Consider the following 21,000-nt stretch of genomic DNA (forward strand, 5'->3'; position numbering starts at 1 on the left):
ACAGTTGCCTTCAGAATTCAGTGGCATATCTGAGCCTTATTACTGAATAACGAAATAAAGAGCTTGACTATGTGGAGCAACAAGTTCTTTGACTTTCTTCTTGACTCTGTGTGCTTCATGTGCGACGAGATCAAAGCGATCTTTTATCCTGTGAGCTAGCATTTGCCCAAGATACTGCTATTCCACAAACGCAACTTCAGCGGAGGAAAGTTCTCTTAGTGTCATTTACCCTTCTTAGTGTGTACATAAGTGCCATCGTGTGGCCATACGAAGGAGCGCAGGAGAAGTGGTAAGAGGTTAAAAAATAGGTTCAAATCTTAAGTAAAACCTGAAAATTTATTTGCTTTAGAGAGTAGCACACAAAGAACAAGGGCCTACAGATTTACGTGAAGGAATTTCAACTGGAAAGTGAAAGTTGCTTCCCAAAGTTCAGAACAGTCAGGTTTGCCAACATCCTTCTAATGCTGGTAGAGTGGGGAAGCATAGACAAAAAGCTCTGCTTTTAGATGCATCTTAATCAGGTAATGACATTCACCTCAGCTGGAAACAGCTGCAGCCAGTAGCCCAGAAAGTCCTCCTTAGCCTGTGTTCCCAAGATCAACATGTGGAAATGCTAATTGATACCACAAATGAGGATTGTGCCACCAGTTCTTCTCAATAGTACTGAGAAAAAAAGCACTTGAATCCTCCTTAGGGCAACATCACTAGGATTTCAGAGAACCTGTACTGTGTTGCTGCTGCAGACCAACACTACAGAACCCTACTGAAGATATGTACCTGAATCAAGCGAACCTCAGCAATATGTCCATGCATTTCTCGTGAGGATAGACACTTGTTGCCATGTTCTAGAAACTTAGGCCTAAGAATTGTTGTCTCTTGCACAGGATTTCTTTTTCTTTCCTCTCCAATTAGAAATTTTTACCAGTATGTTACAAGACAAAGAAATGGTTAACAGTTAGTTACATATTCCTTCTTAGCCTTTACTACTTTGTGGTTACATCCCACAGTAAATCAAGTATCACTGCTAGTACCCAGAATTTTACTTCATCCCCTGACTGCCTTAAAATCTCATCTTCTGAAGGAGTGACTACATGACTACAGGAACATTTAAGTTAAAAAAAAAAAATCTAACTTTATTAGCAAAAAAACTAAGTTCCAAAAATTAGAAAACAAATACATGTTTTGACACATGTCTGCTGTTACTGGTGAATTTTAAGCCCTGCCTATTACAGGAGAGGAAAAAAAAGACTGAACATTTTTTCAATGCCTGACATAGATACTATAAAATTAGGCACATTAACACAGGTTCAATAGAATGGGTTACTGTCAATAGATTATATGATATACTGAAAACAGATTACAAACAGAAGTAACTTTGAAATCCAGGACTCCTTTTGCCCTAGATAATATGGGGAGGGAGAAAGGCTAAATGAACAACAGGTAGCCATTTTTTTGTTCCCATGCAAGACGTTTGCCTCAAGCTTTTGAGACCTACAGTGAGCTTGATGAGTTTTGTGATTATCACGGAGAACAAAGCCCCCGGTACTTCTGACCTAGCAGAAGATTAATCACAGAATAAAGGAACCTCATACGAAGTACAGAGCAAAGGAACTGAGGCCTGCAATAACGTATCACTGAAACCCACCGAAGCCTGTGGGAACTTTATCTCAGTGAAACTCAGAAGTATAGAACTTAAGGATATCAGGGTTTGATCCTATTTAGAACTGATTTTGCAAAATAATTATCTATGCTGAAGAGGTGAATATTCCCAGGCTTTACTCAAAGGAAACATAGTAAGTTGAAAGCTGGTTTTGTAAAGACAGCACTTTCTGCTTCTGTTGACAACCTAATCTGATTTTTTTTTATCCTAAACAAACAAGCAAACGTAACAAGAAACATAATTCCCAGCCTGTCAGACACAGTGTTTTGCTTCTCACCCCAGGTGGCACAGTACAGAACCCTTTGAAGTAAAATTTAATTGGATCCAAAATTAAATACTTTATTTTAAAATACCAAACAAGAAAGAGGATAAAGAACTAGAACCACTGAGTTACCAGAGACAAAAGTAGCACAGTGGTGACCAGTTTCACATTCCTAAAATTTTTTAATACTGGCTTACCCACATGCCTAGAAATTGACTCAAACTCAAAATGGTGGCTGCCTTAAAAATCACAGGCACTTATTTCCAAATAAGTGATTCACAAAATATGTTATTTGTGATTCCTAATTGAAAAAAAAAAAACCAAACTTGCTTCCTATTGTGCAGATTTCCTAAAGCAGTGAATAAGTACTTTTAATGTGACAATCCGAACATGTATTTGTGTCACTTGGTTACAGTTGTTCTTATAAACCCCATAATGCACCAGACAGATTACTAACCATCGGATAGAACGGTTTGGGTTGGAAAGGAACTTCAAAAGCATCTAGTTCCAACCCCCTTTCCATGGGCAGGGACAATTTTCACCAGTCTAGGTTGCTCAAATCCCCACCCAATCTGGCCCAGAATACTGTCAGGGATGGAGCAGCCACAGCCTCTCAGGGCAACCTGTTCTTGTGCCTCACTACCCTCTCCTTATATCTAGTTTAAATCCACCTTTCAGTTTGAAACCATCACTCCTTGTCCTATCATTACTTGCCTTTTTACAAAGACCCTCTACAGCTTCATAGGCCCTTTTAGGTACTGGAAGGCTGCTCTCTTCCCAGAGCCTTCTCTTCTCTAGGATGAACAATCTCGACTCTCTCAAGCCTGTCTTCACGGGAGAGGTACTCCAGTCCTATGATCATCTTTGCAGCCTTCCTCTGGACTCACTCCAACAGGTCCATGTCCTTCTTACATTGAGGAGCCCAGTTGGACACAGTACTGCAGGTGGGCTATCAGAAAAGCTGAATAGCAGGGAAGAATCACCTCCCTCGACCTGCTGGCCACACTACTTTTGATGCAGTCCAGGACAGAGTTGATTTCTGGGCTGCAGACACATATTGCTAGCTCATTCCTTTTCCATTCACTCCTAAGTCTCCTTCACAGGGCTGCTCTCAACCTACTCATGGCTCAGCTTCTATTTGTGCTTGGGATTGCCCCAACCCATGTGCAGGACCTTGCACTTGGCCTTGTTGAACTCCATCAGGTTCCCAGAGGCCCACCTCTCAAGCCTGTCAAGGTCCTTCTAGATGCCATCCCTTCCCTCCAGCATGCTGACCACACCACACAGCTTGGTGCCATCAGCAAATTTGCTGAGGGTGGACTCAGTCCCACTGTGTGTTACACCAACAGATGTTAAACAGTGCTGATGCCAATACTGACCCCTGAGGAACACCACTCGTCACTGGTCTTCACTCAGACATCAAGCCATGGACCACAACTCTTGACTGCAACCATCCAGCCAATTCCTTATCCACTGAGTGGTCCATCTGACATCCACGTCTCTCCCATTTAGAGGAAAAAATGTTGTATGGGACAGTGCCAAATTCTTTACACACGTCCAGGTAGAGGATGTCAGCTGCTCTTCCCTCATCCATGTAGTATATATTTCTGTATCTGTTTCTTTCCTCTATGTCCAAAGTTCCCTATGTTCACAACTCCTCTTCAGGTAAAAACTGGTTTTTTTTTCCAAAAGAATTAGTCTTTATTTAATGGTTGTTGGTTCTGAGCAGTCTGTGATGGGCAGTAGACAACAGAAGTAATGCTGTAGTAGCAGAGAAGAAGGAATTTCTGACATACTTTGATCTTAAGTCTTGCACCTACAATAAAACTTTGTCTAGTCTCATAATCTTGCCAGCCTACACACCAGATCAGAAGAGGTTGGTCAGGTAACTATGGAGAAGCAAAGTAGGCAGTCTGTTCTCATGTGTCTACTGGCAAAAGCAAGTTTAGATTGCACACAAAACCTATAAAGCTGTTTGTCTTCTACCAAGACATTATTCTATGCCATAAGCTTTCAAGTGCAAAAGCTCCATTCACTTAATAAGGAGTTGCACAGAGATCTTGCAAAGTAAGCTTCTTATTATCTTTCTGTATGATTAAGAATCTCTGTATATAGTGCGGTAATATTCAAGATCTACTGGAGTCAGGGGATTAGTGGGCAGTCCCATTTCCATAGGGTTATCCAAGATACTTTGTTAAAGACAAAGGCTTCTTCCTGTCTGCAAAATATTAAAATAAATGGTTACACTAAGCATCAGACACACAAGCCACACCCTCAGTGGTTAGATAGCCATCAGCAGCAGTTTTAGATATTGCTTCATCGTCAGCAGAAAAAATGCATGTATTTTTTTAAAACACTAAAGGCAACTGTACAATAGTAACATTATGGCAGAGCATAAAAATCTAAATGCTCACAACAAACAAAAACTCATAAATTCCCCCAGCTCCAACTTGCCTCAAGGAATTGTTCAAAAGTAACCTTCTGCAAGAAAAAAGTATTTTACACCAAGCTCAAATCTTGGTATTCACTGAGAATACAAGAGAAAGCCCAACAGCTAGAATGTGTTAAATGCAACCATCAGATCCAGCTGTCTGCATCAGGAGGCTGCCTGCAGAATCACATTGTCTTACTTTGGCCCCTTGTATCACTCCAACAGTGCCAAGGAAGACAGACAGCCTCTAAGGTGATCAGCTGTTAAACTTTTCTAGGTTAGAACCCAGCACCTTAAAAACTCTACCCGCATACTTACAGTGGAACTTAAAAATCAAATGGAAAGCTCTCCCTGAAGCTTCTGCATGCTGATTCACTCCACTAAGGAGGCAGGAGGAATACTTCTTGTCCTATGAAATCTCCAGGCAGCTTTCAAAGCACAGCTCCACTACAGTCTGCCTGCAGTAATACTGGAGTTTACAAACAGTAAAAGAACAGATTAGCATCCATAAGCATCAACATAACTCAAACACAGAATTGCCTATAGCTTCAATCCTAATAAACAGTAAGGGAAATACAAACTCTTCCCTCAAAGACCTATTGATTTCAGCGATCCCATTTTAGTGTGGCCCCCATTTGAGGCCAACATTTAGACAGCAGTAATTTAGACGCCAACATTTAGACGGCCAACATTTAGACGGCATGATGTGAGGTAGAGTGTCAATCACATTGCAAGTACATATAGTAAACAGTATTATTTTAACAAAGAATATAAAGCCACAATATACTGAACATTGCAAGATAACCAGTTTTGCTTTCCACAGAACATAGGATTCCAGGAAATTCTAGCACAAAAAATTGCCCCATAAGTTAAATTACACCAGTAAATTAGAGGGTGACAACATGCAAGTGATAACTAATTCTTACTGAATGATTCAGAGAAACATCGATAGGCAGGCACAGATAATCAGAGAACAGGGAATATGACATTTTTATGTTTGATCATTGTCAACCATTTTTTTTGTCAATGATGTGCAATGCTAATAATAATTTAGGAGCAAAATTTGGGATTCTTAACATCGCCAAAGATCAAGACTTAATGTTACTGGAAGAAGAAGTGACAGGCAGATCATTATATGAAAGTCTTTAAATGCTCAAGCTAACTGAAATTTAGTTAAAATTTGTGTTTCATTATGTATAAAATGACAAGGACTACATTGAATTAAGAAACATTTCAGATTTCATCAAGCTTGAATAAGACTTGCCCAAGTATTTCATCAGCTGGTACAGAGACAAAAAGAATCGTTACATCAAGTAACCATAATTTGTTCTCAACAGCAATTTTCATACATTGGTCTGCCCATTTACTGCCCATCTGTCAGAAACAAAAGCATGCTGAACAAACTAAACTCATGCACCAACACAAGTCATAACTGTTAAAACAAAAGATAAATGCAACAATATTTAAAAATATGTATTACGCAAACAATAAGAATGACGTTAAATGCTCCATGAGCTACACTGCATTGCATGGTCTTTGAGGCAAGGACCACCCTTTTTATTGTACAAATACGTATCACAATGCTGGGCATCATACACTATATGTTTCTACAATGCTTAATGTTGTTGCAAAAGCAGTCTTAAATAATCAACCTGCTTGAGCTCAAGTACCTGCAAATGTAAGATTGACAAAAGTATTATGAAAAGAATATGCTTTTCATTAAGAAGTTATACAACTGTCTCCTTTCTCTATAGGTAGTAATAAAAGAATACAAGCAATGACAAATCTCACTTCAAAATTACCAAGCCTATTATCTTGATGAAGCAGATATGAATAGCAAAGCCATAGCCTAGTAAAACCCAGACTTAAGTCTAAAGCTGCAGTAATTAACCTAACTTGACCCTTTCCCACCCCTAAATCCTAACATTCAGCCCCTGAGGAATCAGAATTTAATTCTCAACAAACAAAAGTTGCCATGGATAATTCTACAGAGCCTGAGGATTTTTCTATCCTGCAGGCAGAACCAGGATGGTGTCACAGCACAAACCACCATACCAAACTTCAGCTTGGTAGGTGAAAGGGCACAGGGCTTAGCACAGCAAGGTAAGCACTAACACAGCCAGCCCATCAAGCACCAAAGCACTGCAGCTATCAGCCCATGTATTAGACAACACTGAAACATACTGGGGTACATCTGCATTATTTTTTCAGTAGTAAAATTACACCAGTAATAGAAGCTACACATGAAGCTGGCAAAAAAAAAAAACCCCACAAAAACAAAACCACCAACTGGCTGGCCATACATTTTTCCCTACTCTTCTCTAGCTTGTCAGCTTTCTTCAAAAAAGAACTATGAAAGCTATAATTACTTTTCCTGATGCAAAATTAGCCCCATAGAAATGTACAACATCTAGAAGAGCTTTCCATTTGCCGCTAGAACCTATGAATATCAGTCATGTCACTGTATACAAACTCCTCCTTACACATTTCCTAACCTGAAGCTTGGTCTACTCAGTTAATCTGACCTGGTCAACTTTCTTTGAATTTCAAAATATTTGCTTTTAAGGAGGGATAATTCCTGGCCAGACATATATAACAGCAAAAAGAGACTTGAGAGTAACCTACCTGCATGTGACTAACAAACACCGTGCACGGCGTAATACTAGAACACAAAATAAACCAAACATACAGTTGGATTCCTGTAACATTCTCAGTCTCCTCTTTCTGATTTACTCCCTTGTGGGTATACTGGATAAAAGCTAAACAATAATAAGTTAAACAATAAGATTTTGAATACATCAACAGGATTGCTACAATTTTACATTGATTATCAACACATTACTATGGCACTTGAAAGTGTACTTATGAAACATGCTCTTAGATGCCAGTAGCCAGATAACATCCTCGAAACTACACTTTGCAGCATAAATTCAGTTTTTTCATGAACACTAGCAGGAATGTAGTCATTGATTACCTATCTTTTTTGTCAGTGCAAAACATTTGTATTTGAGAGCAGCAGTTCGGTTTTATTTAAACAAGCAGCAGTTTATTCCACTATGACACTATTGTTTATGCCAGGCATCAAAGGCACTGCAGTGCTGGTCCTTTGCTCTATTCAGAGCAGGCTTTACTCTCTGCCACCTGTGAGACTTAAGATTTAATTTTTTAAAAAGGGAATGAAAAGAGTGTATATATATGCAGGAGCAGCTTTCAACTGAGCCTGCAGCTCTCAGTCCTAGCCGCGCATCCTGCCCTGCACCACCCCTTCCCACCGAGCCGAGCCGAGTCAGGCCCAGCTCAGCCAGCCGCAGCCTTCCCAACAACGCCGCAAAAGCTGCGCCTTCCCCTGAGGGGACGAGCCGAGGATCCTCCTGGCCCCACGCAGACCCCGCTGCCCACCCGGCGGCTGACCGAAGCAGCTGCTGACGGTGGGCCGCTGCTGACACCAGGCTGAGTGGCAGCGTGGCGGACAGGTCTACCCCCGCCATTTCCTTTCCCTTCCCCTCAGGGGACGGCACGCGGAGCCTCCCGGCCCTTTCCCAACCTCACTCCCCACCCAGCGGCTGAGGGAAGCGCCTGCCGACCCCCACATCCAGCCGCAGCCAGCACGAACCCAGGTGGCAGCGGGCGGATGACTCTACCCCTGCCATTTCCCCTCGTCTCAGCGCATATAGCCTTTGCGTGCTATATGGAACCTCCATCCCACCCCTCCAGCGCCTAAGCAGACATCAACCCACAGCACCACGGCAAGCAGCACCAGGCTAAGGAGGAGCGGGACAGACGGCTTTATCCCCGCCATTTCCCCTCCCCGGGGGCGGGGCCAACTCCGACATGGCGGGGCCCGGGGAGTGACCCGGCACCGGGTCACGTGGTGCCCGCGCCGCGCGCGCGTTCCCTTTCCCTACCCCCCCTTCCTCCCTCCCGCTCGTTCCCCCCCCCCCGCCCTTCACTCTCCTGTGGGTGGCGCGGGGCCGGGAGGCCTGCACGATCCCAGGGTGCTGTGCGCGGCGTGGGCTCCGCCATCCCGCTGGGAGAGACGGTCTGTGCCGGGGCCCTGCCAGCGAGACGCCGCCGCCGCAGCGAGCGCGCCAGCCAGCTAGCGAGAGAGAGGGGAGAGCGCGAGCCCCGCCGCCGCTTAACGGCCATGTCCGCGCGCAGCCCCTGAGCGGGACCGAGCCGCCCCTCCTCCCCTCCCCCGCGCGGGCGCCCGCCCGCCCGCAGCAGCAGCCGCCGCCGCCAACATGGAGGCCGTGAACGCTTTCAACCAGGAGGTAGGAGCCAGGGAGCCTGGGGGAGGGAAGCGCGGGCTGGGGGACGGCGGCGGGGCAGAGCGTGGTGGTGGTGGCCGCCATCGTTCCCCCTCACTCGCGCCTAGCTTCCGGCTCTGGGCCTGGCGGGCCCGGTGCGGCGGCGCCAGAGGCCTGCACTGAGGAGGGCCCGGGCAGTGCTCAGCCTGGCTCGACCCGGGGCCTCCCGAGGGGCGGGGAGCGGGGGGAGGAAGTGGAGAAGATCGAATGTTCTGAGTAAAATGGAGGCGAGCGGGGTCAGGCCCGCCGCGGCAGTTGCAACGGCCTGGAGCGTTTCCCGAGCGACGCCGCAGCCCGGGTTCCCATACGGGCCGGGACGGGAGTTGGGAGTGCTGAGAGGATCTCTTCGGGCCTCTCTCTTTGGTTTCCTCCTCGCGCGACCGGGGAGTCGTCCGAACCAGGATCTCTCTCACAAGGCGTTCCCACTGAGTACGTGTTGTTTAGGAGGGGGAAGCCGTGTTTCAGGTTGCGAGGCACTTTAGTTTCTTTACCGTGGTTTGGGGAGAGACCTGCTGTGTGAACGGGCGGCAAGTAGGATAGGCTGGAGGTTGAAGAAGGAGAGGGAAAACTTCGGGTGTGGGGGATTAAGCTCCGTATAATAAATGATTTTTGGGGATGGGACTAAGGGCTCGACCCTAATGCAAGGGATGTGGGAGGTCTGTTGGAAAGCATAAGGTGTTCAGTCACCTCTCATGGTGCAGAGAAGGTGCTAGTCTTCTAAGGATTTGTTAAAATTCTTTAGTCAGCTGGTCAGAGTTGGAAACAAAAGTGGACCGTGATGTTTTGTTTGTTTGTTTTTTTTTCCCAAAATATATTACATAATATTCTAGCCTCTACTTTATAAAAGTTTTTGACACATGACTTAAAATGATTCTTAGATTACGTGACACTCCTGCCTCAATTTGATGATTTTACTTTTGAAGATCCTGTATAGACTATATAACTTGCATAATCTTGTTGCAGATAATCAGTTAAAACTAAGCCAGAACCTACTCCAGGATGTTTAATATGTTTTGAAGGTTAGGTTGCTGTCCATGTTTGCTGAACAGAAACAGGAAAAATGGCACACTACTCTCATGTGATGCAGTCATGCAGTATAAAGTTCACTCTCTGCAACTGCTTTTCAGACACACACACAACTGAAAATCTACTAATCCTGAACAAAACTATGGAAATATAAAGTGAAAAGTAGAGACCATATGCCTCATGTTAAGAGTTTGATTTTTTTTAATTTGCCCATGTTATCGGTGTAATGTTCTGTTTCAAACCAGGGGTATGGAAGGCTACAAAGCAACTTCTTGAGTATGTTAAAAGAGAATGGCACACATGCAGCATTTTCAGTTTTCTTGTAAACAAAGAACAGAAACATTCTCACCTGCCTCAATAGAAATAAAAGTTCTAGCAGATGATTGCTTTCATTTCATTCATTTCAACATGTTACTACTTGATGAAATATAATTGTACAGACAATGCTTAGTGTTTCTCAAACAATAAAACCTGCTTCTTTTACTGATCTGGTGGTGAAAGTATGTGTGACTTTAGAGTGTAAGCAGTATTCCTTGGTGTTCTGTGACTAATCTGTTTTAGAAATGGGCATGTTTTATTTCATGCATGTTCCTCTTGGAGTTAGTAAAAGCACGATGCTTTTGTTCGATGCGGTCAGAAATACTGAGTGAAATTCTGATGGCTGTCTGCTGAAAGGTAGTAAAAACCTTTTCATTTGAACATCAGTTATGGGGAAGAAAACTATACTTGCTAAAATCCCTGTCCTACATCGTTTCTGCATATGACTAACTCCCTAGGATTACTTATGCGTAAAGCTAGCACATTAATAAATTCAGGGTTTGTGTAATTACTGTCCTGTTCTCAGAAGGCATGTTTATGATATTAGCTAAGAACATAAAATCCAGTTCTTAAACTATTCCCTTAACTTTTCAGCATGTGTCGCCTGAAGCTGTGCATGCAAAACAATACGTACTAAAACTGTGAAACATGTCAAATTTTTTTGAGGAGAGTAAGATTTACAGTCAGATATTGTTCCATTTCTGGACTTTCTCAGTGAAAGCAGAGAAAGTGAAGGAGCTGTTTTACAAAAGGTCTCCGTGTTATTTACAGAGTGGTGGGAACAGCACAGGCTGATGAGTGTGTGAGAACTTATTTTGTCTGTAAGGCTGTCTTGTAATGCACAGATGTTGTGAGGCCTACAGAGGTACCAGTCTCTGTTCACTGAATAGTTATTTTACTGAGAATGGAATAGTTTCAGCAGTGAAAATGGAAGATTGGGGTATCTACAGAATATCCTGTAAGTCAAGAATTCCTGAACTTGCTGACTGTACAGCACTGTTACAGACTGAGAGTTGCGGTTTCGTAATGGCAACTTTAACTGCAGCAGCCATGAGTCTTGTGCTGGACTTGCCGTGTATGCTGGAGGTGATGTGCTTTGGGCTTTACTATCTCTTCTTGTGGAAGTGGCAGCTGTCAGCTCTTTGCCAGTCTGCATGAAGGAGGAGATGGCACTTACTGCTTCAGGCAATTTGATCATTTGGGATTTTTTGGGCAGGGTTTGGTGGTCACAGCATTTTCTTGAATGGTGGGAGGTCCCAGTTCAAATCATGGCTGTATATTAGGTGTCTTTTAAGCTAGTAGATCAGCATTCTCTGCACTAGCAACACTTTTATTTATGCTATTTGAAGAGTAGTTTAGTCTGATTTGGGTTCCAATTCTACTCGGAAGTTCAGTTTCTGCCCTTTGTGTTATAGGCTTCTGACAGTATGATTATGTGTAGTGAAGTAACAAGTTTCTGCCTGTCACCTAATTGTGAGAAGTATGTGATCTTAACTACCCATCTGAACCGAGGTAAAACTTGGGCTAGCACTTAGCAATTGTGGCCACCTAGGCAAGAACACTTAAAGTCAATTAGTTTGGATCTGCCAATGAGTTGTAACTCACACGGGTTGCGTAATTTGATCACGTTTGATTGTGTTGCCCATTCCCTTAGTCCTGTTCTTTCTACCTATGTCTTGAGTGCAGGTTTACCAATAAATGTGCCTCTTAAAAATTCTCATTTTTTACAGGAGGAAGCTCATTTTTTATATTGACCAAATGTGTTTGCCTCTCTATTTTTATCCAGCTGTACTCTGAGCATGTAGCACCAACTGAATAGGTAGGATTTGACAGTTCTGTAGTATAGTATGTTTTGCCTGGAATTCATGTACTCTTATGTCTATATGTTGTATTAAATAAATAGTACCATGTAAGTAAATCACAAAAGGTGACTTGATAATGGTGCAAAGCTTTTTAATTTTTTAAGAAAACAAGTAAACTTTTTTTCTAGAAAAACAAAACAACAACCCACAACCAAACCAAACCCACACATCTGCCATAGTTTATAAAGGTTTTATTCCTTGTCATGTTTTAATATTGAGGATATGTGTTTCCTTTAATCTGAAAAACTTGAGGGATAGTTTACTGGTTATAAAAGTTAGAAATAGAGATTTCTTCACAATCTTGCTGCTTGCTGGAAGCAGAATTAGGTCAAGTTTTCTATTTTGTAATCTTGTATTTGTATTGAGTAATGTAGTGTATTCACTTAATTGCCTCAGGTTGGTAGTTGTTAATCTGTACCACAGAAACAACTGATATCACACTTAAGCATGCCTAGATCACAAACAGAATAGGTGTTTTGTGGGCTGGTTTTATTTTTGTTTTTTATTTTTTTTTAATTAGAGCTACAGCTTTCTTCTTTACTGGTTATCCATATTAAGTGAACTGGACAGTTGTATTTTTGATCTAGTATAACTGTCTTAAACTAATGATAAGATTTCAATTTGCATGTTCTATTACAATCTATTTCTCCCTGTTCTTCCCCTCCCCTCCTCAGGTCCTATAAATAGAGGTTAGTGTGATCTTCTTCACAGGGGTTCTTCAGCAGTTGCTGGAACTCATGAACCTCAGTTATATTCCTTCTGTTGTATGGCAAAGCAAGGACACGACTACCAGTATCTCTCAGGCTGGAGAAAAGATTGATATAGTCTTTTGTGCATTTTGGCACCCTTTGTCTCTTTTTAAGAAAACAGTGAAAACTGCTACCTGGGGGAGCTGCCTACGACGATTCCTATATTCTAGTGGGTGCAACAGGCTGTATTTTTAAGGCCTTTCTGCATGTCCTGGGAGAGTGCTTAAGCAGCCGTTCAAATGCCATTTTGATGGGGTAGAAAGAGAGGAAAAGAGTCGCTACTAGAGTTTGAGTGAATTTAGTTCCTTTTTAAAACTGATATGCAGACTGAAATTATTGCAGCAGTAGCTTGCAGCTCTTTTGGAATGGAAGTTGCTTTGTTGGTTTTATGACTCTATCATGGTAATTGAAGGGTCATCATGGCTGTGATCCTGAAAGAGCTGTGTCTAAAGAGTTGGACTAAACTGTTTCCAGGAATATTGAAAGCAGTGGCATTCTAGTAGAGATTCTTGGTAAGAGAATAAAGGAGATAAAGAGCTTTTCAAGAGACATGCTGGAGTTATGAGCACAGTACTGATCCTGTTAAGTTTCTGAAACATTAATGTAGAACACAAAATTCAATTCTATGTACTTTCATGATGTCATTTTCATATGAATGTCTTTTTAAAGATGTTTTTCCCCGGAGATTTGGAATTTATGAATGGTCTTTCTAGGTGACAGAAACAGCTTATTTGAGGAAGTACTATTTAACTTTGTTGCCTGGGGTTCATATCTGGTCAAATTTAAATCTCACTGTATTTTCCAAAGAATGTAGCATGACAGCATGAACTGTATGGTCATCTCTTACCTTCATCAGCACTTGTATGCTTCACAGCTGATGGTCAAGAATTTAAAACTTACATTGATCCTCTGAGACAGCTTAATATCAGAACTTTGGTAGACATCATTATCTTTCTCTTTTTCCTACCACCTCAAGAAATAATGACGACCTAAGAGGAAAGGATGCCGTGAGTTGTATAGGGGAAGAAAAGTTTATGTCTAACTGATTTTCTGTGGTTCTGTGTGTATCTTTTTAAAAGTCTGACTTTTTAAAGATCTAATTATGCATTATAGTAATGGTATTTTGTTAACAAAATAGTATGGTATCTGTGCTTGTTAGTTGCATCTTCCATCATCCTTCTTTTTTCTGTAGGCATGTGAACAAATAAATACTATTGTATGTCTGTAAGTGACTTGTAGTTTGGCTATATCAGGTACTTTCTAAATGCTTGCATAAAATACATTTTAAAAAATAATGAATGCATGTACAGAGTTTACTGACTGTGTCACATATATGTATGGAGCCTGCTTAGGTAAATGTTCTTGGTCACATAAGACTTGGCAAAATTGTTGAGGACACATCAGACTCCCCTGTGAAAGTGAGAGAAGGGAAGACCGAATGTGAGTATTTTAACAGTGACCCAAGTGCTCAGTATCTGCTAATCACTAAACACTGTTTCTTTTGGTATGTCAGGCTTCTGTCTATGCAGCTTCTTTTCTGTGGATTTTATGTAGTTAAGTATATGAAGTCCTACCTCTTTGTAAATAAAGAGACCTTTCTCGGGCAAAGAAACTTCAGCAAGGGAGTGAAGCCAGGGAAGTCAGTTCAAGTCTCAAAAGGTATTTTTACTTTTCTACTATGTTATCTCATTGTTAAAACAGTTAAATAGGCTTAAGATCAAACATGAAGCTTGAGGAAACCACAAAGGATATAAGCTTGATCTTTTTTCTTCTGTGCCAACGGGATCAGTCTCACTGGATGACACTGTCTTACTTCCTTTCTAGTAGTTTTGGGTTTGGAAACTGTGTGCTGCCCTTTTTTCTCTGACCATATGTCTTATGTTTTTCTCTTGGCACCCCTGTTCTTTTTCTACTAGCCTGCACACATTACTATCTGGTTTTGCTTTTCTTGTAATGAATTCAGTAATGAAATAACAAAGCTGATAGTATTCCTACATTTCAACTTGCTCTTTTTGAAGACATGGCTATGCCCAGACATGCTGCCTTTTTGGGATTCTGAGGTAAGGCTGTGGGTAAATTGGAAAACAGTGATTCCCCCTTTGCTTAAAAAATGCACAGTTCTTGGGTTTCTGTGTAAAATAGACCCTCAATGGGCATTGTTTGCAGTATGGCAGAAATGAATAATTTGCTGCTAGACGGACTGAAAACTAAAGGCCATCCTGTTCCTTCTCCTGTTACTCACCTCTCCTAGTACACCTCACCCAGGGCTTAAGAACTGAAGCAGGTTCTACAGTTTGAGTTAAAGGTGTTCTTGGTTCACTCCTGCTACATCTTTTCTATAGTAGTTATTCTCTACTTTACATTGAGAGAAAGAAGTTACTAGCTTGCTATTTAAATAGTGTGCAATATGATTAGTCACCTTTTGCTATCTACTATAGTTTAATGAGAGGGTCATCTTTGTTATTTAATTTCATTTCTTAGGTTGCAAATGAGCAGGTGATTTTTCTGCCTTTGAGGTTCTTGGCTCTAAAGAATTTTTTTTTTTTAATCCTGTACTTCTGTACTGTTGTGAAGGGTATGCAGAAATAACCTTGAATCAATATTTTGTATAATTTCTTGAGTTTAGTAGGTTAATACCTCCACTTTTTTTGTAGTACATGTGCTGATATGGAGAAACAAATCAATGATACCTTTTAAAAACATGTGCAGCTGCAGCATGCAGACTTTCAAATATAGGGGGAGAGGTTCCAGAAATGTTCGGAAATTATTAAGTTGAAATTGTATACTAAGCTAGAGCTTTTGTATAAACAAAAGTGTGCTTTTTTCATGCTACATTCAACAAGTGAGACTTAAAATTGAAATAAGAGAGTTTTTCTTACGAACTTTGCCTTAATGATTTTTATTACATTTTGTAGTGAAGCCTTTCTACTAGTTTTTCTACATTAGTTTTTCCTTGTGTGTGAAGGAATCCACGCAGACAGCAGGAGACATTTCTTCTTAAACTATGGAAATTACCAAAACTGAATAAAGATATCAGTATTGAATAGACATAGAATAGTAGGAATTGGAAAGGACCTTTAGAGATCTAGTCCAAACTCCCCTAACAAGGCAGGTCCACCTAGATCAGATCACACAGGAACGCGTCCAGGTGGGTTTTGAAAACCTCCAGAGGAGACTCCACACCCTACCTGGGCAGCCTGTGCCAGGGCTCCCTCACCCTCACTGTAACCCGGAATTTTCCTTATGTTTAAATGGAACTTTCTGTGTTCCTCTTTCTTTCCATTACTCGTTGTCCTGTCACTGGATACAACAGAAAAAAGGAATGTCCCCACCTCCTGACATCCACCATTTCTATATTTGTAAATATTAATGAGATCCTCCCTGTAGTCTACTCTTCTCTAGACTAATCAGCCCCAGTTCCCATAGCCTTTACTCATAAGGAAGATGTTCCAGTCCCCTGATAATCTTGGTGGCCCCGTGCTGGACTCTGTCCAGAAGTTCCCTGTCCCTCTTGAGCTGGAGAGCCCAGAATTGGACACAAGACTCCAGATGAGGCCTCACCAGCACAGAGTAGAGGGGGAAGAGAAGCTCCCTTGGACCTGCTGGCCACAGTCTTTTTGATGCACTATTCTGGTCTTTGTGGATTAAATAATTCTTATGTAAAGTTTCAGTTAATTTCTTTTCCCCTGTTGACTCTTGCCTGATGATGCCCTTCCTGTCTGAGTGAACAGGATACCGTGAGTGGCTTTTGTTGCTAAACAAATAGACTGGGGACAGTGGGCAGTAGAAAAGGAGGCAAAGGTAAATTCCTGCTTTTTTCTTTAGCCAGTGGTGTCTCTATATGGGCAAAGACAGTAAGCAACAACTAGGAGCCGTTTTGGTTTTTCTCCAAACATCCAGTTAGATCAGCAAAAGCAGCAAGTCATTTCTAGCAGGTCAAGCTTTACAGGCCAAAGAATTCCATGGACATGATCCTGTACATTGGAAATGCTCTCAAGATGGAAAAGATTGTTGTCTTTGGTTTTTTTTGTTCTTTAAGTAAAGTGTAAGGTTCCGTATTGAGGTTGTTTCTTGAGTTGATCCTGGTGCCCTTTGAGGAGTTAGATGTATCATTGTAAGGACAGTCCTCTGAAAATGGTTGGATTTTTTTGGGAAATGTATATGAAAGAAGATCCAAGTCTAAGTGAACATATGCAAATGAATGTCTTACTGAACAGTTTCCCCTTCTAACAGTGAAAATCCATGAGGACCTAGTAAAGTTGTTAAATTTTGGATTTACTCATCTTTAAAATATGGTTTTGACACATGTAACTATGATACTGAAAATTAAATAAAAATAGTCATTCAGTATTCTAAAATCTTACAAACAAAATAAAAGGCAACAAAATTTTGATGCGCTGTTCCAAGAGAGAATACATACACATACACATGCACATACATATGCATATACATATATGCATACATATACATGTATGTAAAGACATTTGCATCTCACTTTAATGTGTACTTCAGCTGTCTGTTCATCCTGAGCTGTAAATATCTGCATGTGCTGACCTCATTGCTTTTACTATGTTTTTCTTGCTGTTGTCCAAAGTGCTGTCTGTTAACAGCAAAGGAACAATTTACAGGGATCTGCTCAGTCCTCTTCTTCCAAAGCTCTTGTGTATTCCTGCCTTATTAGCCTTAGTTTCAGCCTCTCATGTCATTTAATTAGTGACTTCTCCAAGCTACCATATTCTTTATTGCATCCTCCCTGGCTACTTCAGCACATCTATCTGGTTTCCCTTTTTCTTGCCCTCTGGCAATTTCTTTCCTCTTGGACTTTTTTTTTTTTTTTTCCTTCCCCCACCACCCCTGGTTGTAATGTCATTCTTGGGATAATTTCTAAGACACTTCTTTTTGGATTTTTGCCATTGTTTATTGTCATCTGCTGTCCAGCTATGAGCTCTCCCAGTTTCCTTGCTCTCTCTGATTGTGTTCCTGAAATACAAACACTGAAGTGCTGCTTTCATGATGGCTTCTTTGTTCTTGTTTATGGGACTGGCTCCTTTTTCTAGAGGACTAGTCATTTGTGTAACCAGTTGTTAGTGTGTAGAGAAGAGGATATGGCGTGCCTGTCTTAGTGCTGGCTCCATTTTTCCTCCTCTTATGAATCTCAGTTTTTTGAGCCTTCTCGTGGTTTGTTTGTGGGCATTGGGTTTTGGAAAGAATTGTTTTCTTTCTTTCATTAGCTCTGAAAACAGGTTTTCCTGAGGTTTAATAATAGTACTGACTTTGTTCATCAAGAGCCTTTGCACTTACTGTAAAGCAATATATTTTGAGATAGAAGTTGAGCTTTTTTTAAAAAAACAAATCATCTCTCTCTTTCTGTCCTTATTTCTGTCTGTTCTCAGACAGTTTTTGTTTGTCCATACTGTGATTTCTCAGCAAGCGGGAATGTTAGGTAAAGTATGTCTTACTACTTGAATGGCATTAAAAATCAAACATTCTATCACTAGAACTTGCCCTTTATGGATATTAATAATGAAAAGTCATTGTCTTGACTTGATTGTTGGTGTTGGAAAAGGTATCTGGCTACCACCATCTTGAAGGACAATTTTTCTTCCGTATCCCCTGGAATGGCAATTGGATTAAGAAAGTAAATAGCTTCTTGCCTAATCTTTGTATTTTATTGGTGTAAGGCTTTCATTTTGTATTGCTGAAGTCTTGTTATCACTTTATGTGCCTTTAAATATTTGGCCAGATTTTTTTCTCTCATACATTGGTTTTTTTCTTAACTGAGACAGTGGATAAATCAGTGTAAGCTGGTCTCATCACAATGGTCTTGGAACTTTAAATGAATAGAAAAAGAAGAACATACATTTTTAAATGACATCTTACTTTCCATTACATTGTCAAATGAAGGTACGTTTATTCTCTTACTTTGAGTTGTGCCAAGTAATGGATTACATTTTTGGCTGGCATTTAAAGGCTCTATTTTTTCTTTATTGTAAAGAGTAAAATCAAATTATGTAACACAAACCCATTTTTTTCTGTGATTTGTGGGGAATATTTCAAGGTAAAAACAAATATGTCTGTGTAGGAAATAATGAAAATCTCCATGGATTTTTGCTTTTCACAAATCATGACAATATAGTGATTTTAGGTTCAGTAAGCCACAGATTAAATAGAAAGTTAAGTTTATGGGAAGAATAGAAAACAATATTTAATGAAGTAGACCACTGAACCATGAGCTGTGCTATAGAAGGAGGAGAAATTAAAAGGTAATACTGGGATGTCCTAGCTTCTTTTTCTTCTTGAAAGATGAGAACGAAGATTGAAGAAGAGAGGATGGTCCTGACAAGCCAGTGTGAATTTATGCTTCAAGGTCTAATGACTAGTAGAACAGAAGTATGTACAGTACACCATAAAAGTATAGTTTAGTAGATGGTGTAGTTCTTGCAACTGGTTATTTTATTATGTGAAATGACAACAGCAGCTTCTGGAGTACATAGAATTCTCTGTAGATCCAGAGTAGGCAGAGTGATGTAGAAAGTAGTGAAATGTGCATTGGATTTTGCTACCTTCTGGTGTGTGTGCATGCATGCATGCTTATGGGTGTCAGACTGTAGGACTATTGTTTGAAAAGAAACCTCCCCAGATCTCTTATTTCCTTGTTTTCTTAAAATGATTTACAGGAAGCAAAGTTTAATAAGACTGTTGTGCTGTTCAGGTGGTGCCAAGGTCCTGAGAAAAATTTATCGCTCTCATTCCACTTTCTATATTGAGCCCTTCATGGATGTTTCTTCTGCTCTTACAGTTCTGTCTGCAAGTTTTAGATTCTGTTTCTGAAATGTAAAGCTAATACTATATGTTTAATACTGGAAAATGAAACAACGTCTTTTCTAGGTTCAAGACTTTTTGAAAGTGTTTTGTAATAAATTTCCTCATCCATTACATATGTCGTGGCAAAAGTATTTGTGAACATGAAATTGGGAGGACTGATTTACTTAGAGTTGCGCTTCCAGATTTGCAGAGCTAAACATCCTACCTATATCCTACATGCTTTGAGTAGAGAATATGCTTTCAGACTTTAAAAAAACCCGAACACCCCAACCTAAATCTAGCACTGCAGAATCTGTTTTGTGCTTAATGGGCCTAATAGAATAGCACTCTTAACATGTAATATGATTAAGACTCTTTGAAATGGTGTGCCTAGGCTATGCTTGTACAAATGAGATGAGAATTATGTAAGTTGGATTCACTGAATGCCTCAAACTGTCATCCGTAAAGACTAGTAACTTCTGAAAGTGATGTCCTTGAGAAATAAACTTTTCCACTGGGTGACATTAATACGGAGAATAGTGCAGAGGACCCTCCCAAGCATTTGGTGCAGTTCATTTTAATAGTAATATGTATGGTCACGGCAAACAAATTGGTAAACATCTGTTTACATTTGTAATGCCTGTATGTTGGGGGATAATTTGAAAACTTGATATTGATTTGATTGCCTTGGTAGATGAAAGTTGTCGTATTTCTGTGCATGTTAAAGATTATAGGATTGTGTCAGTCTATCTATGAGGCCATCCTAACATTTCTGTTTGATAAGCAGATACTCAGGCTGATTTTAATCAAGAGATAGTTATTTCTGGTTTTGTAAAATAGCAAGTTCCCATACCGTAAGTTAGCAGATACCAACTTTGACAGCAGCCTTAACAAAATCTGGTAAATTAGTGAATGTGGATTAGTTCCTAAGGAAGACAGCTTTGAACATTGCCTGGACAGATCTGCCTGTTAGTCCTCTTGTTTCAAGGGCAAGCCAGCACCTTAGTGATAGTGTGGAACATCAGTAATTGATGAATTTTCTGAAATGTTGCCTTTTTTGTTAACTTAAGAATAAATTAAACTTCAGAATACATTTTTAATATTTGTTTTCTCTGTTGTAGCTCTTTTCACTGATGGAGATGAAACCTCCTATTTCCCGAGCAAAAATGATTCTCATCACAAAAGCTGCCATTAAAGCTATTAAGGTAAAGTACAGTAGAACAAACAAGAACCTGTAACAGTACCAATATTTTATTACTTTATTTCTAAGTAAATGCTCTGCTTGATTTCCCAGTCTTAGTTTCATGGATGTTTTATTCTAGTTGGTGTTAAGAGTGTTAGCTAGAAGCAAGTGGGTGGTGAATATGACCTCTTGGTTTTAGACTAGTAGCATAACTCCAGCTTGATTTTTTTTTTTTTAAATAATTGCTTTTTATATATATTTTTTTTATATTTATATATATATATGAGTATACCCACTCAGTTGTTGTGATTTCCATGCAATAAAATTTTAAGTGTTGCAGGATACAACTGCACTGTTGCACACTAAAACGTAGAGAACTTGCTTAGGAAGTAAATGCA

At 40.4% G+C, this 21,000-nt stretch overlaps 1 protein-coding gene and 1 long non-coding RNA gene across 5 annotated transcripts in view; one reads left to right on the top strand and one right to left on the bottom strand.

The window, feature by feature from the left end:
* Positions 1-1,929: 1,929 nt before the first annotated feature.
* On the bottom strand, positions 1,930-8,243 carry LOC133626022 (uncharacterized). Its single transcript, XR_009819227.1, has 4 exons — positions 8,091-8,243; positions 6,979-7,112; positions 4,672-4,822; positions 1,930-4,140 (listed from the first exon to the last, which is right to left on the bottom strand). It is a non-coding gene; the product is annotated as an uncharacterized LOC133626022 (long non-coding RNA).
* The window catches only part of SCAF4 (SR-related CTD associated factor 4), a 47,501-nt gene continuing 34,702 nt past the window's right edge, over positions 8,202-21,000 (top strand). The window contains exons 1-2 of one of the 4 annotated variants that reach the window (XM_062001956.1): positions 8,202-8,624; positions 20,541-20,624. In XM_062001956.1, coding sequence (XP_061857940.1) covers positions 8,595-8,624; positions 20,541-20,624 — 114 coding nt within the window. In that variant the 5' untranslated portion in view covers positions 8,202-8,594. Of the gene's footprint in view, positions 8,625-9,010; positions 9,090-20,540; positions 20,625-21,000 lie in introns of those variants that run through there. The other 3 variants (XM_062001950.1, XM_062001972.1, XM_062001964.1) reach the window with 3 other exon arrangements.

Source organism: Colius striatus, chromosome 1 (assembly GCF_028858725.1).
Source record: "Colius striatus isolate bColStr4 chromosome 1, bColStr4.1.hap1, whole genome shotgun sequence".
In the NCBI taxonomy this organism is placed as follows: Eukaryota; Metazoa; Chordata; class Aves; order Coliiformes; family Coliidae; genus Colius; species Colius striatus.